At 42.9% G+C, this 16,583-nt stretch overlaps 1 protein-coding gene across 1 annotated transcript in view; it reads right to left on the minus strand.

The window, feature by feature from the left end:
- Positions 1 to 16,583, minus strand: part of PIWIL4 (piwi like RNA-mediated gene silencing 4) — a 138,498-nt gene that overhangs the window by 63,142 nt on the left and 58,773 nt on the right. Inside the window, exons 9-11 of the mRNA XM_018556805.1 lie at positions 10,216 to 10,327; positions 7,736 to 7,862; positions 3,387 to 3,504 (exon numbers count right to left, since the gene is read on the minus strand). Of these exons, the coding sequence (XP_018412307.1) occupies positions 3,387 to 3,504; positions 7,736 to 7,862; positions 10,216 to 10,327 (357 nt within the window). The remainder of the gene's footprint in view (positions 1 to 3,386; positions 3,505 to 7,735; positions 7,863 to 10,215; positions 10,328 to 16,583) is intronic.

The following is a 16,583-nucleotide window of genomic DNA, read 5'->3' on the forward strand; positions in this document are numbered from 1 at the left end:
ACAGGAAATACTATGGAGGAACACAGACAAAAACCATAGGGTCACACTGGGAACACAGCAGGAATCAAGAGCACAGAGAATCACACAGCAAAGGATTCAGAATACTGGGAGATATTCAGAGTACAGCAAATAAGCTTCAGGAAGCACAGGGGGTCCAGTCGCTAGTGCACTAGCATGCCTGAACACCGAGCAACAGGTGCACTAGGTTCAAATCAGACTGGCAGGAAGCCCAGCACCTTGGACAGGGGACAAAACCCGGCACCAAATCAGTGCACAGGAAAGTGTGACACCTTATTAGTGTAGGCCGGAACAACTGTCTGGCAAACCCATCTGCAAATGATGAAGGAAGAAGCAGCCTGCCCTTTCCTGGGGCCATCAGTGACCACAAATAAGGAATCTGTCATACAAAAGACAGAGGTAGCATTAAGATAGATGCGAACAGCCCTAACAACATTTAGACAATAAAGAGTGACAAAAGAAGGGCAGAACAGTATCCTCACTCACATGAAAACATGACACCACCTTTGGCAAAAAATATAAACGAGGGCGAAGAACAACCTTGTCCCTAAAAGGCACCAGGAAGGGAGGCTTGCATGACAAGGCCACAAACAAGGTAATAGCCACCAAAAAGGCCACCTTTTGGAAAAGAGTAAACAATTGGATTTCCTCAATGTTCTCAAACGGAGGCTTTTGTAGAGCTGATGGAGTCAAGGCAGGTCTCCTGGAAGACCACGCGAGTAACTCCCTGAACGAAGGTACAAACCAGAGAAAGACTAGCCAAAGGGCGCTGAAAAAGAACCAGCGTGGAAATCTGACCATTGGTCATGCTCAGAACCAAACACTTCTGGAGAAAGGCCAAAATACGGATTAATCAAAAACTTTCTACAATGGAAACCACAAGAATCGCATCAAGCAAAGTACCGTATATACTCGAGTATAAGCCGAGATTTTCAGCCCATTTTTTTGGGTGAAAAGTGCCCCCCTCGGCTTATACTCGAGTCAGCGCCAATTCCAGGTGTGACAGTAGATCATCCGGGAAGTGGATATACAGTATGTGCTCCCAACATCGTAGAAATAACCACCTGAGAAAGACTCCTCTTCTTTAACGGCTGGCTCTCAACAGCTGTGCCATTAACACCAACGACGGTAAAGCAGGATGGACGATCAGATCCTGCGACAGCAGATCTGGGCGTAGGGGAAGGCGAGAGGAAGAGTCTGTGATGTGTACCAGGACCAACGAGGCCATGAAACATAATTTTCCGCCCAGTGCAGTATGTGGTTCACTTCAATCATTACTGCAATGCTCCTCGTGCCCCCGTGATGATTGATGTATGCCACAGCCATGGCATTGTCTGAGTGTATTCCAACTGGTCGTCCCTCAAGGATATTTGTCCAATACAGTAGACACAATCAGATCATTCACAGCTCCAGAACATTGATGATGGACAAGTTGGTTTCCTCCCTTGTCCAAAACCCTGAGCCAACAACTGGACCAATGCGCCCCACCACCAAAGTTTTTGGGACACTGCAGCACCCCTAGCCCCCTATGAATCCCAAATACATCTGCAAATTACTACAACAGACAAGCTAGGGGCTCAACTGCCACTGCAGAAAACCAGTGGTGGAGACTGGACACCCTTGCCTAATTCTACACTGCAATGTAAAAGCAGAATAATGTAGGCCATTTACCCAGAGGCCAAGGCGCAGGTAGAGAGTAATTTAACCCCCTTGCAAAAAGTCGTGCCAACTCCTGTTGCCCATATTATCAACGGGAGTTTCACATTCAGAAAAACTCTTCTGATATTATTAGCAGGGAAAAGTTTGGACATGAAGCCCATTTGGCGGAGGGGACTGTACTGGATATCATTAATTCAGCCTGTTGGGCAGTTCGTTATCCAGAATTTTTAAATAAGCCAGATAGGCCAGCAGGAGTCAGGAAGAAGCAAATCCTTATCTTTCTTCAGTATCACCACAATTGAGGCTTCATACCTGAAAGGGGGTAATTAGTCAGAGGTGCCTCATTTAAGGTTTGCAAAATGGCTCATAGCAAGGTGTTTGTAAATTTCAATGTGGAGGCCATCCACCCCGTGAGCCTTACAATTGGGAAAATTAGCTACCGCCAAGTCAAACTTATGATGCATAAGTGGAGAGTCTAACAAAGTTCTATCTACCGCACGTAAGGAAAGAAGGTATAAAGAGAAGATACACTCCAGGAAGAGATGCAAATCAGTACTAGTATAGTGAATCTTAGAAATATACAAACCATATAAAAGGTCTTAGATATCTCAAGGATTCCAGTAGAACGGATGTGGATTTGGCTGGTGTTATCATGAAGAGCACCAATATTGGAGTTAGCTAGCTGAGAGCAAGCTATTTGAGTTTGCCTGCCTTTTTTATCTATTGTAACATCTTATTCTAACACTGCATTTCATGCTGAGCACATAGTAAGTGCACAAAGATAGATGTACTGTATGGTGACAGCTGCAATAACAGTTCCAGTCAGGAGGTCTGTTCACCCACATACCTCTGCAATCACCATGATCAGTTTTTATCACATAAGGAACCACGCTGATTTATGACCACTACTTGGAGCTATCAATGGCAACCTGTATATGCCCCTTTATTACCAGGCCATGTTCAGTTATGTGATAGTTTGACTGACAACTACTCAATCATACAACAATGTGCCCAAATTCATTGTATATCATTTTTTGAGACAGAGCTTTATTTTAGTGGTATTTAATAACCATCGGATATTTTTTTTTTACTATATGAAGAAAAAAAAAGACTACAAATTTTGAAAACAATGCCTTACTTTCTGTTATAAAACATATAGTATAAATTCCAAGACAACACCAGCATCCAGAATGACCACTTTTTAGAAAATAGACACCCCAAGGTGATCTAATTTTTTTTTTAAATGAAGAAACCTGCTGGTATTGAGGTGGTTAAAACATGAAGCTTGGTAATGGTTTGCTAGATACAGCGAATCATAAATGAATAGGTCATACACAGAGGAGGCGGTGGTGAAGGGGTAAATGTACATGTGCAATACTCAAATGTCAAGCATAAGGGTGGTTAAGTGTTTATATACAGGTCACATACAGAGAAAAGATGGAGATGTACAGGAGGGGAGAGGGGTGAAAAGTTTTAAAACAGGATCCCAAAACCAGAACACCCACAAGAAAGAGTGGTTGCTTTCTGAATTGTTTTTAAGGGCACAGGCTGCCACTAAAAGTAAATAGTACTAGTTCAGCTTCTTTCTTGAATTGAAGCATTACCGTGACATGAATGTAACCTTTCCTGGCATGCTCTGGACACAATCAAATTCAGAGTAATTTAACTCATGTATTGGAAACAAGACTGCAGCCTGTGAAATGGATTACCCCTCAATGCTGTCCACCAGGCTCTGCAATCTTTGCTGCCTGCGTTCCGGGTTTACTTGAGTCTCCATGGCCAGGTCCTTCATCAGACGGAAGTCCGTAAGGGCGCGGCTTGACAGCCCTTGTAAGAAAACAAAGACAAGACACAATTACCACCATAACTCACAATGACTTCCACCACATTTCAATTTCTTCAGAGCTTAAAGAGGTAACTGGAGGCAATAAGTCAATCCATTCTTTGCAGGAAATTGATAAAGTCAGAAGGTCCGCCCAATGTACCTAAATTAACAATTGTATATATATTTTTCTTTTTTACAGCCAGACAGAGAAGGCTTTACAAAATTGGTGGCACAACAGCTTTTTGCCATATATTCCATGTAATGCTACAGGCAGACTGCATAGGGTACAATCACACAGCTTGATAATAGAAAACCTAAGGCTATACTGCGTCCTACTGGAGAAATGACTAGAACATAGAAAATTGTAAGCCAGCCTCATTTGGGTCCCTAACCACCCCCCACCCCCAATCCAAAGCGCATCTGCTCAGTTGTAGCAAGTGGTTGAAAACAGAATAATAGCATGAGTGGAGAAAGCTGTGTCCCTCTGAGAAAAAGATTTATGCTGAGTATAAAAACCCTATTTTCTTTATGGCCCATTGAGGGACACATCTTGATAGTAAGAAACCTAGGGATGTCCAAATACAATCCAGACAGAGAAGCGGGTATACCCAAACATAGGTGAACCATCCAAAGAAGGAAAAAAAACCCCAAAAAAACAAACAAAAGGGAAACCAAGGGCAATCAATAGGTGCTTGCAGAACAGTTCAATCGAACCACCTAGCATTGGAGGAGGCAAATACATCAACCTAGTATTTACCTTGAAGAACGTATGTACAGAAAACCAGCCTTACAGATCTGAGACACAGAGGCCTGATGGTAGAAAGCCCAATAAACAGCGAGTACCCTAGTGGAGAGAGTTTTCACTGGACGAGGAGGCACTTTATGTTGCAACTCATAGGCTTGTATAATTACCTGTCTAATCCACTTAAAAAAAGTTGATCTGGAAGCCAGAGAACCACTTTTACAAGACTCTAAAATGGTAAATAGGGAATCAGTCTGCCTAAAAGGAATAGGCAGAAAGGCAAACTTTAATGGCCTTCGCCATATCTAGGCAATGGAGCGAGATCTCCCTGGAGTGAACATGTGCCGACATAAGCAAATTTAAAATGCCTCTTTCAGTACCTGGAATATAACAGCCAAGCTGTCAAAGCTAGAAAATAAGAAGCAAAGAAGCAGGGTGTAAAATTGGTCCTTGAGGTAACAGATCTGGCCTATATGGAAAAGGCCATTGTGTGTTGCCTAACAAAAGAACGAGGTTGGTGCAGCACACTCTTCAAGGCCAAATAAGAGCTTTAATAATGAAAGGAATGCCCCTGGCTTCAATCCTTTAAAGAGGACCAGGTAAAAGTGTCAGCATAGGAAAAGCATGAATCAAGGTACACTGATCCCATGGTGTTACTAAGACATCCTCTGCATTTGCCGTCATGTTCCATGTTTTGGAAACAAATCTGTCCAGATCCCTGTTGAATTGAGAACCTAGCAGATCCACACTTGCAGTCCCATAAAGCAGACGTGCCCCAGAACACCTCCTGATGAAGAGCCTATCTCCCCAGGTCACAATGTCGCCCTGATGAAGGGACCATATGTGGCCCCGAAACGTTGGCTTTATGAAGCATGTGACGCATCAATAAAAGTGCTCTTGCTTTTTGCCCATTACAAGTGAGTGCTGGTGACTTCTATCTTTATTTCCTCAGGTTCACACATTGTCTGCTGACCAAATCTGTCCTCCACTTCTCTATTCCGGGAATGTGCACTGCTGAGATTGTGAGAAGATGAAACTGCACTCAGAGCAGAATAGGCTCTATCTCTGTCACAACATTCCTGGTGAAACTCACAGCTAAGTCACTGTCCAGGTAAACCCTGAATGGAGAACTGGTCAGAAGAGGGTTCCAGTAAAGTAATGGCAAACAAATTGCTCTAGGATGTTGATCCAAAGCTTCAATTCCTCCTCAATAGTGAACAACCACAAGGTCTCAGGACTCGTATGCAGCTCCATAGGGGAGACCTTGTCTAGAGTAATGTTGTCAAATCTGATTCTGCAGTTTCTTTAACATGGGGAAGTAAGGCCTGAGAGGTAATCAAGAGCGGATGCAGGTACCCCAAACCATGTGATATAATCAGAGATGACTTCTCAAAGTTCAGGCTCTAAGTCATCCAAGGTTTGCATTGTGATTGATACATTTGATTCCAAAGTCAAAGAGGTCTGCTCTGGTAGCAGTAGATTGTCCAGGTATCCAATGACTGAAATACCTGTGAGACACAGAACTGATGCGAGGGCCTTTGTGTAGGTCAAGGCCAGGCTGAAAGGAAGGGCCACAAACTGTTAGTGGTTGTCATCCACGGCAAAGCGAAGAATCGCTAATGACCTAAAAAATGGGAATGTGAAAATACGTAAAAAGTCTCCGAGATGAAGGGAGACAGCAACCGACCGAAATAATTTCATTCATAACATCTGAGGATGTACAAAGCCAATGAGAGCCTTTAAATCCAGGATTGGACGAATGCCTCCTTTTGCTTCCAAACCTGTAAACAGGCTTGAAGTTTTTTTGTTTGAGGAGTGAAAATGATAACTCCCTGGGTCAACGATCTCGGAATGACTGTAAGATGGCCCGTCTGATGTTGCGGAGACACGGAAAGACACAAAGCCAAATTTTGAGGTGGAGGATGAAGGTTAATCTCTCATTTGTAACATTTTGATACTCCTTTACCACACCCGTGACTCGACTATGTGAGCTTCCCAAATCTCAGAGCAAATAATTAGAGCTTCCCCCCCCCCCATCCCTGGAACTGGTGGTGGCGGACCTTCATGCAGAAGTAGATTTATCTGCAGGTTTTGATCACTTGAACTGCCAGAGACATTTAGAACCGTCTGAGTCTGAGAGGGTAGAAGTGGATTTGTGGGTCTGAGTACTGGAACCTGACTTACAGGAATGCAAGGAATGCTTTGACAAGGGTGGCTGAGGGCATTTAAGCCTTTGCGATAAGGTGGAGCACCAAGTTGCACTAACGGAGTCATAAAGCCCTAGTAGTCATAGTCATAGCTCATAGTCTAGCCACAGTTCTACTTTAAAGCAAACCTATTTTTTTTTATGTACACTGGCAATGCATGTGTGTGCCTTACTAATTCATTTCAAACCTGAAATTTAATGACAGGTCAATTAAATGTTGTAGATCTTTGTTACTTTGCATGTGAGTAGTTCTTTCACAATATGCATATAATGTAACTTTTTTTTTCTGGGTATGATGGCAGCTGATTGTACTAGGTGGCACCCACCCAAAACTGTACACTCATGGAAAGGGAAAACAACATAGACACTGGTTGGTACCCAATGAGTTAATCTTCAAAGTACAAACCACTTATAGTAAGCTGACAAATGAGTCTGGATGTTGAGTGGGCGACAGACAGCATTGCTGGCATGTATGCTGTGTCTATTTTATGAGTGTTAGCTAAATATTTAATGACACAAACCTTCTGGCTGTACAGTGTGTCAACCTCTTTGGTGCATTAAAGATATGCACAATGCTTCATTCATTAGAGGGCAGTTGAATCATAGCCCGCTAGTCCTGTGCCAGTAGCAGCATTTTAGGGAGCTTGCCTTGCAAAGACATACTGAAGTTCTGTCAAGAAAATTACATCTTGTAACAATCCATCATGAAGAATAAGACTGCCAAGAATGGGAAATTTCACTGGTCCTTGAATTAAATCCACCATTTTCTACTTATATGAAGGCAAGGCAAGTTTTAAATACAAACTTCAGACTTCCACTACACTGTGGCTTCTGAAAAGTATATTCTACTTAGAGCTGCAGCTAACGATTATTTTCAAAATCGATTAGTTAGCCGATTATTAAGTTCGATTAATTGGTTAATCGGATAAAAATAAAATAAATGTAAAAAATGGCTCCAGTGATGGGACTACTAGTTTGTATTGAGATTGCAGTCCATCACAGGAGCAAGCTTGGAGCAGTGGAAGTAAAATAAGTAAAAAAAAAAAATGCAATGAATGCAGAATGGCACCAGCTATAGAGGACTACAAATCCCAGCAATAGTACATTATGCAGCACAATGCAGAATACCACCAGCTATAATGCTGGCGGTATTCTGAATTGCACTGTATAATGTACTATTGCTGGGTTTTGTAGTCCTCTATATGGCCCGTCTGCATCTGATTATCAACGAAGGATGATAATCAGTAAATAGAAGCAAAGCATCTGAACAAATGATGGTCGATACCAGTAAGATAGCACAGTTCTGGAATCAGGTGCACAGCACGGGGAGCATCAGCTGCATCATTCTTCTTAACTTTCAAGGTGCTGACCAGCATGGGTTGGAATAAATCAGTCAGCTCCAGATTATATTGCTGGAAAGAAAAAAAAAAACACCAAGAGCCCAATCCATTCAGATTATTTAATTGATTCATATCATCATACTCCATAGCAGTATACATAGAGCCATCCACAGCCCCCTGCAGAACCGTTTAAAGAAAGTAAACCTGGCATGATAGGATTTTGTAGGGTGCCAATGCCGGCTTTTCCTTTTAAGAGTGCTAGATCACTGGCTGTTATGCTTCTGGTAATGCTTCAGCGTTAACTTGCGCACTGACCTACAATAAGCTAACGCAGGGGTAGTCAAACCCTCCAGCTGTGGTGGAACTACAAATCCCATGAGGCATTGCAAGATTTTCACAGCCACAGACATGACTCAAGGAGAGAGATGCATCATGGGATTTGTAGTTTCACCCACAGCTGGAGGGCCAGAGTTTGGCTACCCCTGAGCTAACGAAATAGGAATTCTGATACTTCTGACGCTTATTTGATATGCTTGTTTTGGATCTCTGACTCAAAAGTATTCAAGCCAGACACAGCAAGGAAACTAACATTTCTAGAATGAAGCCAGCAATGTCAGCCCACCACCATGACACGTGTACTTTAAAACATCCTATTTACAAAATCTGAGGCAAGGAGCACACAATAATAACCAATGGAACAAGAAGATAAAAGGTAAACATCTTAACCAGTTGACATCCGCGGTGTTAAACCCTTCCCATCCAGGCCATTTTTCAGTATTCAGCGCTGTGGTACTTGCAACGCTGTACTGAAATTAATTTTATACCCTTTTTTAGAAAATTGCGTGCGCGTACGAAACCTCAAAAAACTATAATACCCAAAATTGGCCACAGGCGACGCTTTAAAAGCTTTTTAGTGTTTAGTGTTATCAGTGATTGATGGCCCTACAATGATTGCTCTAACTGCAACGTTTGCGGCGATATGTAATGTGTGTAGCGCAATTGTCGTTTTTGCGCTGGTGCATCGGACGCGTATTTACCTTTATATGCGCGTAAACGTGGGGGTGGGGATCGTAAGAATTTTTGGGGGTTTCTTAAAACTTTTTTTTATATGTGACATTGTTTTAAAACTTTTTTTTATTTATATTTTTTTACACTTATTGTTATTGATATTATATAGGGGGATAACAATGATGGGGCAGCAGATACCGGAATTGAAGGTGAGGGGTCCCGATCGGGTATATGTGAAACAGCCGGTAATGGCTCTTTACATTGGATAGGGGGCACGCGCGAGCAGAGAAAAAATGCGGTCTGGAGACGGCAACCCGCCAATGCGACTGCCGTCCGTCCGTTATTTTTGCAACGGGCGGACGGCAACTGGTTAAGGGAAGAAATCAGCTTCTCTCTTTCATTTTCACATCTTCACTGAACAAAAAGCCTCCAACCAAAGAGGAAATGTACAGTATGTAGTAACAGTAAAGAGAGACTGTATCTCCTACTTTATACAGCTGCACCTGCGCATTCTTCTATAAGGTACAGATCACATATATATTCTAGCACTGGTGGAATATTGAATGGTCTGGATGTGTACACAGGGGTCCAGCACAGTCAGCGTGAAGCTCCATTTGGAATAAGTCAAACTGAGGCGAACAGACACAGTTTCTAGAGTTCACCTCAGGCAATGGCTCCTACTGGGTATACGGGTCCTTTCAATCTCAGGTGGTTGCAAGTGGATGAAAAAGTACGATTAAGCTGCATTGCCTTGAGTTCAACAAAGCCCACAGCAGGAGTTCTGCCTGCAGGATTCACCGATTTCAGTCAAGAGCATCAGATCAGTTCTGCTTGTGCTGTACTAAAGGGAGCAAAAACTTCACAGGACTAAGAAGCTCCCTATAAATGAATGAATGTATACCCATCTACATTAACTAGGAATTAACATTTCAATCGTATACTAATTTCTAAGCTGACCGGATATAATAGTAATAATGTGTGAACTTTTGTTATAAAAAAATTAAACCTTTAACATTGTTCCACATATCCTGCTTATTTAGTGCCCGCCTACCTGCACAGCACACGCTTAGTGTAGTGTCTGGAAGTATCGACAAAAGAAAATATGTTGAAGGTTTTGGGAGAAAGGACAGATTACAATGTTTTCTGCTGGTACATGGAAAAAAGCATCCCCAACATCCCTTTAGATACACATATAAGGGAGTATGCACATAGCACAGATTCCCCTTTTAATGTAACTCCCTATGCAGACAGCTGCAAGGTAGCAATTTCAGACTTTATAATTAGAATACATTAGCACCATGGTAATTGTTTTTTCCTTCTGGTGACCAATGTATATTTATTTGATCTGGATTCAAAAAGTAGAAGAAAAAAGTATCAGCGTTTAATAATACTTTAAGAACTAAAACATAGTTTGTACCTGTTTATAATAGTCCACATACGTAATCTCGCTGCCGTCCTTCCTTGGAAATGTGTCTGTTGGCTTGGTGTTCCAATCAATGTCATCAACCCTATAAGTTTTATTGTTGTACCTAAAGAAAAAAAGGTCAGCAAAACTATACAGCAGCAGATTTTTCAACATGTTCATACAAACTTACAGCTGGACTCCAGGCAGATATAAAAACACAAATGAATGCTCTGTATTCAATAATATATAATATTAATTAATAATATAATAAATGCAAGCAGTGTAAGTACCTGAATTTGATCAGGTAACAGACTCTTGCAGACCATGTACAGCACAGCTGGTGTGTGAAAGGAAAAAAGCCCTACATGGAGCCAATTAGTTCATGTGCTCACAAGAAACATGCTGATAGGAGAAAGCAGAGATAGAAAGAGGAGTTCATCACTGTACTACTTCTCCTGTCATTGTCCAGTCACAGGCTGGGACAGGTCCAGGACAAAATGGGCTCAGAGAAATTAGTTTTGAAGGATGCAGAATTAAAGCCTGACTATTGCAACAAAGGCTGGTTTTGATATTTTATCCTATTATTGGCTGCCATACGGCTGACTTCAGCAGCAGAAGTCTTTAAACACAGGCACACAAATGGGATTGTATATGCATCTAACAAGCTGACTGTTGGCTTTCTGGAAGAAGTGATTTGGTGGGGTCTGCAAACCCCCCCTCCCCAAAGTGCCCCCTTGCCTGCCATGTACTGTATCCCAGGCTCCGCTGCCCCTATCTATTGAGAAACCCGGGTACTGAGCACCAGTGTTTTTATTCCCACTCCCAGTATATAAACACTGGAGCAAAGTATAGTGGTGGGTAGCCATGTAGGAAGGAGAAAAGAAAAGGGCAAATAAATATATCAACACTAAGAAATCTAAAAAGTATGAGTAGAAAAATAGAGGTACCGTGTTTCCCCAAAAATAAGACACTAGGTCTTATTTTCAGGGGATGTCTTATTTGTTTTTAATGTGCAACAAAATGTACAACAATCCAAAGTTATGTTCAAAGTTAGTAACCGGCACTATAGAGGAAGTATCGGCTAATGCTACTCTGCTCCCTTCGCCGCCGCAGCCTTGCTTTCTACAGCACCGGCTTCCTTTGCCATCAGGGACAGTGGTACCAGCGGTGCAGCAGAGGGGACATCAGACAGTGGACAGCGCGGTAAAGTACGGTACCATTTACCGGTACACAGTACATTACCATTACATTAAACAGTGCCTTCAGGGGGACAGCAGTTGGTGAAGTATGGTACTGGAGTGCTCCCTGTCACTGCGCTGGCCGGAGGGAGTCCCCTGTCATCCCCTTAATACAGTGTGTCCCTGCAGGCTGATACCATGTCTCCTGCTCTTCAAGTTCCCCCTCACATGCCACCACCCAACTAGGTCTTATTTTCGGGGTAGGTCTTATATTACAGGAATCTTGAAAAATAGTGCTAGGTCTTATTTTCAGGGTAGGTCTTATTTTCGGGGAAACAGGGTACCACTACAAGGCACTCACTATAGGTAATGTCACAAACAGAAAATTGAATGTGCAAGTATAAAAAAGAAAAATAAGTTTATTAGGTACTAGAGAGAAACTTAAACTGGGTAAAGTGATGGAGAGGCATTATTTTTTTAGATAGAAATTTGTACTGTCCGCTATCTGCTGACAGAGAAGAGCCGCGCTGCAGCCAAGCAGGATCCCGACAATATTGTTGGGATACACTGCATGAGTGACAGCTGGCTCTTACTTATTAGAGCCAGGGCCCGCCCCCTCCCCTGTCGGTTCCTCCAGTGTGTGCTTGAGGAACAGAGAGAGGAGGGGGGAATCCCTGCAGGTAATGGTGACTGACAGTGACTGCTCTCTGCAGGGAGAAGCTGTGAGCTGAGCAATCGGTGGTTACATGATCGCTCATCTCTCTTTATAGAGCCGGAGTATGACACACGAATATTTTACTATCCCAATACTTGTCATGTAAAAAAGGTCCTCATTAATCTATCTATATTCATTGTGATTAAACAATTTTTAAAGTTCACAACATAGGGACTGTGTTTTTCTATATTACACCTGTGTGAATGGGGTCTTAGGCTCCTTTCACATGGGCCTCATCAGTTCAGTTGCATAAAAAAACATCAGTCCCATTACTATCTTTTTTTCATGTTTTTTTCTGGCCTTTGAAGAAAGAAAGTTTTTGCTGCTACTTATTAGTAAGGATTTGCCAGTTTGGGGTTACAGCCCAGAACACCCCCTGTCACAGACTCTCGTTCTCCACCCTAGTGCTATATCACTGACAGGAGGTGTCCCACAGAACCAAAACCTTTTCCATTTTCTTTCTCAGACCTAGACGGCTTCGGGTGTAAGCAAATGTAAACAGATGCATGTCTATTTACATACACTCACCCTCAGACATATCCTGGGCATCAGTCTGGATCAGTCTAAAAAACTGACTGACTGATCCAGAATAAATGCCCATGTTAAGGTGTGGAATGGGACCCAAATTTGGTTGAGGACGTGCTGGGTGGCCAAATGACCATTTAGCAAACAGAGCCTAGTTTGGTAAGCACAGAATGAGTGGTACAGTAAACTTTGGGGTGTATTCACTAAGCTGCCGTAGACAGCCGAGTGAATGACCGACCTGAAGTGAAGTGAGCCGAACACTGTTCGGCTATTCACTTCAGGCTGGTACGGCTGATTTCAGCCGTATATCGGCTTGCTGCGCGTGGCTTCGGGTCGGCCGAACATGCTCAGTATGTTTGGCCGACCCGAAGTGCAGAAGGAGTTCGACTCAAAAAAAACAGATTTTTCCCATTGAAATGCATTGGTACATTACTATTGGGTATTTCAATTTGCAATAGTAAACTAGCATTGTACCCGCCCTCTGCTGATGGACCTGATGGAGAACTGCAGCAGAGAGCGGGTACAATGCTAGTTTACTATTGGCTATTGCAAATTGAAATAGCCAATAGTAGTGTACCAATGCATTTCAATGGGAAAAATCATTATTATTATTTTTTTCTATTCTGACATCGCTCCGTGTCAGAATAAAGAAAAAAAGACACAGCAGCGTTTCTCCTTGGCGGCCGGGAGCAGGAGACTCCCGGGGCGCCAGTGAGAGTTGGCTGTTTGGAGATCAGTGTCCCTGGTTAGCAGGTAACCAAGGACGCTGATCTCTCTGCAAGCGGCCGGAGCCAGCCGTAAGATCACGGCTGGCTCCGCCCAGCTGTCAGAAGCAGGCTGTCGGCCGGCCAATGGCTTTCAGCACGGCTCAGCGAGCCAATGCATATGCGTTCGGCTCGACCATGTTCGGGAGCTGTACGGGCTATAGTGAATAGCCCAGTACAGCACCCCTTCGGTTCTACTGAACCATAGGGGTCCTGGGGCAGAAGCTAGCCGAAGGATGGGCCGAAGCTACGGCCAGATCCTTCGGCAGCTTCGTGAAAAGACCCCTTTATTTATCTATATTTCATATCGTATACTAAAGTGATCTGAGAAGTAGTCTGTAAACAATGAAGGTTAAAGTATCACAAGTAACGTCTGTTTCCATGGCAAGAAAAAGACATGCATATTCCCGCCCACGGCACTAACACACCTCTAAAAACCTTTGAAACAATTAAAGGAATAAGCTTGACAGCATAGACACGTGTGGGAAACTAACGCGTGTGCAAGGTGGGGGGTGGTGGGACTGACACATACAAAAGGCTCTACTGCGAGTTAAAAGAAAATATAATGAAGTATTTATTTCTCTCTGCTTTACTAAGGTTTACAAAAGTTTGATACGGCCATTGTTATTTGTCTTAGTTTGCCTTTGCTGACATTTTGGAAAGAATTATCTTCTTGGGTCCCAGTAAGGTAACAATTTTAATGAAATAGCTTAACCCCTTCGTGACTGACGCCGTACAGTGAACGTTGCCAGCATCGGGGCTGTTTAAACAGACTCCCGGCGACTTTTGCCGCTGGGACTCTGTTTAAACTTGTAGAGCCGTCTGTCGGCTTTACAACTGAAGCGATCCTGACACTGAAACCCAACTTTAGAGTCTTTTGTTGTGATCTTCACATTAAAAGCAACTAGAGAGGTCAGGTATGGCTTGTAAAAAAGTTATTTTCCTTTTAAAAAAAAAAAAATTATTTATTTTATATTTTAAAAGCTTTGACGGTGATCACAAGAAGAGAAAAACAAGTGCATAAGTAGCAAATAGTTGCTCTCTCGGGCGGTCATCAAGAAAATACACCAAATGCATTGCGATGTATATGACAAAGTAAACAAAATAAAATATTTAAAGCGTTGAAAAAAATAAGGGGAAACATTTATTTTCCTGGTTGGAAAGAATGTGTAAATCCTTTAATGTCTATAATCTGGGCACAGGTGCACTTTAACTCATGGATCTCTCCAAATTCAGAGCTAATCTTATAGTCAGTCCAGTCTGCCCACATTGAGCAATATTTTCTAAAGCAGTCTATGAGATGAGCAATCATTTCTTCAGCATCTTTGAATCCATCTGTTCACCTCCTAAACTAGTCTTTAAGAGAAATAAAGTTCACCCTGATCTAGCAGAATGGGATTTTGGCTGTATGTTAGAGATGTGAGGTTAGAGGTCATGACAAATCTTTTCTAAGAACCAATTTCTCTTTCAAGGCAGTGAAACAAAACGGGCGACGGGCTACACTGTCTGCTGATGGTCATAATGTTGAGAACCTGCTTCCATGATGTCATTACATTTTACCCACCAGCTTCAACTACCATATGACAAGTCACTGGCTGGATAAATCCCCAGTTACAAGACAAGACATCATCAACAAAGACAATAGGACTCTCTTGGCCTTTCAAGACCTACATTCATCCTTTAACCTTTACCCTGAGTTAAAGGAAAGACGAAATTTGCAATATAGAAAAAGCATGTGGGGAGAACCCCAAGGACTCATACCAACGAAAATAAACCTTCCACGTACAATGATAAATCTTGTAGGTAGAAGATCTACAAGCCTTAAGCACAGTCAGAATAGCAGAAGTGACAGCCGTGCGACCAAGAAGCAGGGTGGCTAATTGGGCCCTGAGATAACCGATCTGGATGATGCCAACAGATGAACCAAACCAGCATACCACACCCTGCGAGGCCAATCTGGAGCAACCAGAATGACTGGAATTCCTTTGTGTTCTATCCTGCATAGCAGACGAGGCAATTGACGAGTCAGTATAGGAAAAACACACACTAGTGTATACTGATCCCACATTGCTAAGTTACTAAGGCATCTACTGCTGGATCCCTCGCTCTGGACACAAATCAGTCCACCTTCTTGTTGTGACAAGAAGCCAGAAAATCCACATTCGGCATTCCCCAGCGGTGACTACATTGTAGAAATACCTCTGGATCGAGAGACCATTTGCCTGGATCCAGATGTTGTCTGCTAAGAAAGTGCACCTGCCAGTTTTCTACTCCTGGAATGTGCACCACTATAATCACCCCAGAAACCTAGATAAGTATCACCAATGTCTGGCCTCCGTATAACTTTCACGAGGGCTGCCCCTTCTTACTGAGTGAAAACTACATCATTATTAGCCAGGGAAAAAAAACATAACAGTTCTTTCCCAGTAAGACCGGAACAGAAATAAAGTGGAGAGCTCCCCCCTGTGGCCAACTTGTGAAGTACATAAAGTATAACAAGCACATGTCACCATAGCAACACCTCAGGGGCCTTGTAATGTACAGGCCGCTTGTGACTGGAAGAACCAGAAACATCAGTGGCACCAATGTAAATCACAAATGTCACAAGTTTAGGAATAAACCCAGTAGTATGACAGGAAAGGGAAAAAATTGCTTTTACACAGTGCCCAGCTAATGACAGTCTGTTCTGACAAATCTGCCTCAGACAGATGCAGACACAATAATACTGAGGTACCGCAACCACTTGCTGCATACAGCAGAATAATTGAAGAACGGTTGTGTAATAGTAAAAAACAGGATATCTCTGCTCTCCCTAATAAGCGACATGAAATTGAGGGTAAATAATAAACAAAGGAAGCCACTGGAAATCACTCCGTCCACCTTCACCACTGATAGAAACACACTACACAGCTCTGAGGAAACAAGAAAAATGGACTGCATGTGCTCACACATGCAGAGTAGATAAAAACAAGGGGTCATCAAATCGAAGTCCTGGTCTCTTAACCTCTTGCCGTCCGCCCGTAGTAAAAAAACGGACGGACGGCACTGCAGCATCTGCGGGTTGCCGTCTCCAGACGGCAATTTTTTTCTGCTCGCGCGCGCCCCCTAGCGGGCACGCACGGGCAGAAAAGACCCGTCCAATGCGAACACCCGGTACCGGGTGTTTCACATATAGGCGATCAGCGGGTCCATAGCCCG

The sequence above is a fragment of the Nanorana parkeri genome, unplaced genomic scaffold (assembly GCF_000935625.1).
Source record: "Nanorana parkeri isolate BGI_ZX_2015 unplaced genomic scaffold, ASM93562v1 scaffold254, whole genome shotgun sequence".
Lineage (NCBI taxonomy): Eukaryota > Metazoa > Chordata > Amphibia > Anura > Dicroglossidae > Nanorana > Nanorana parkeri.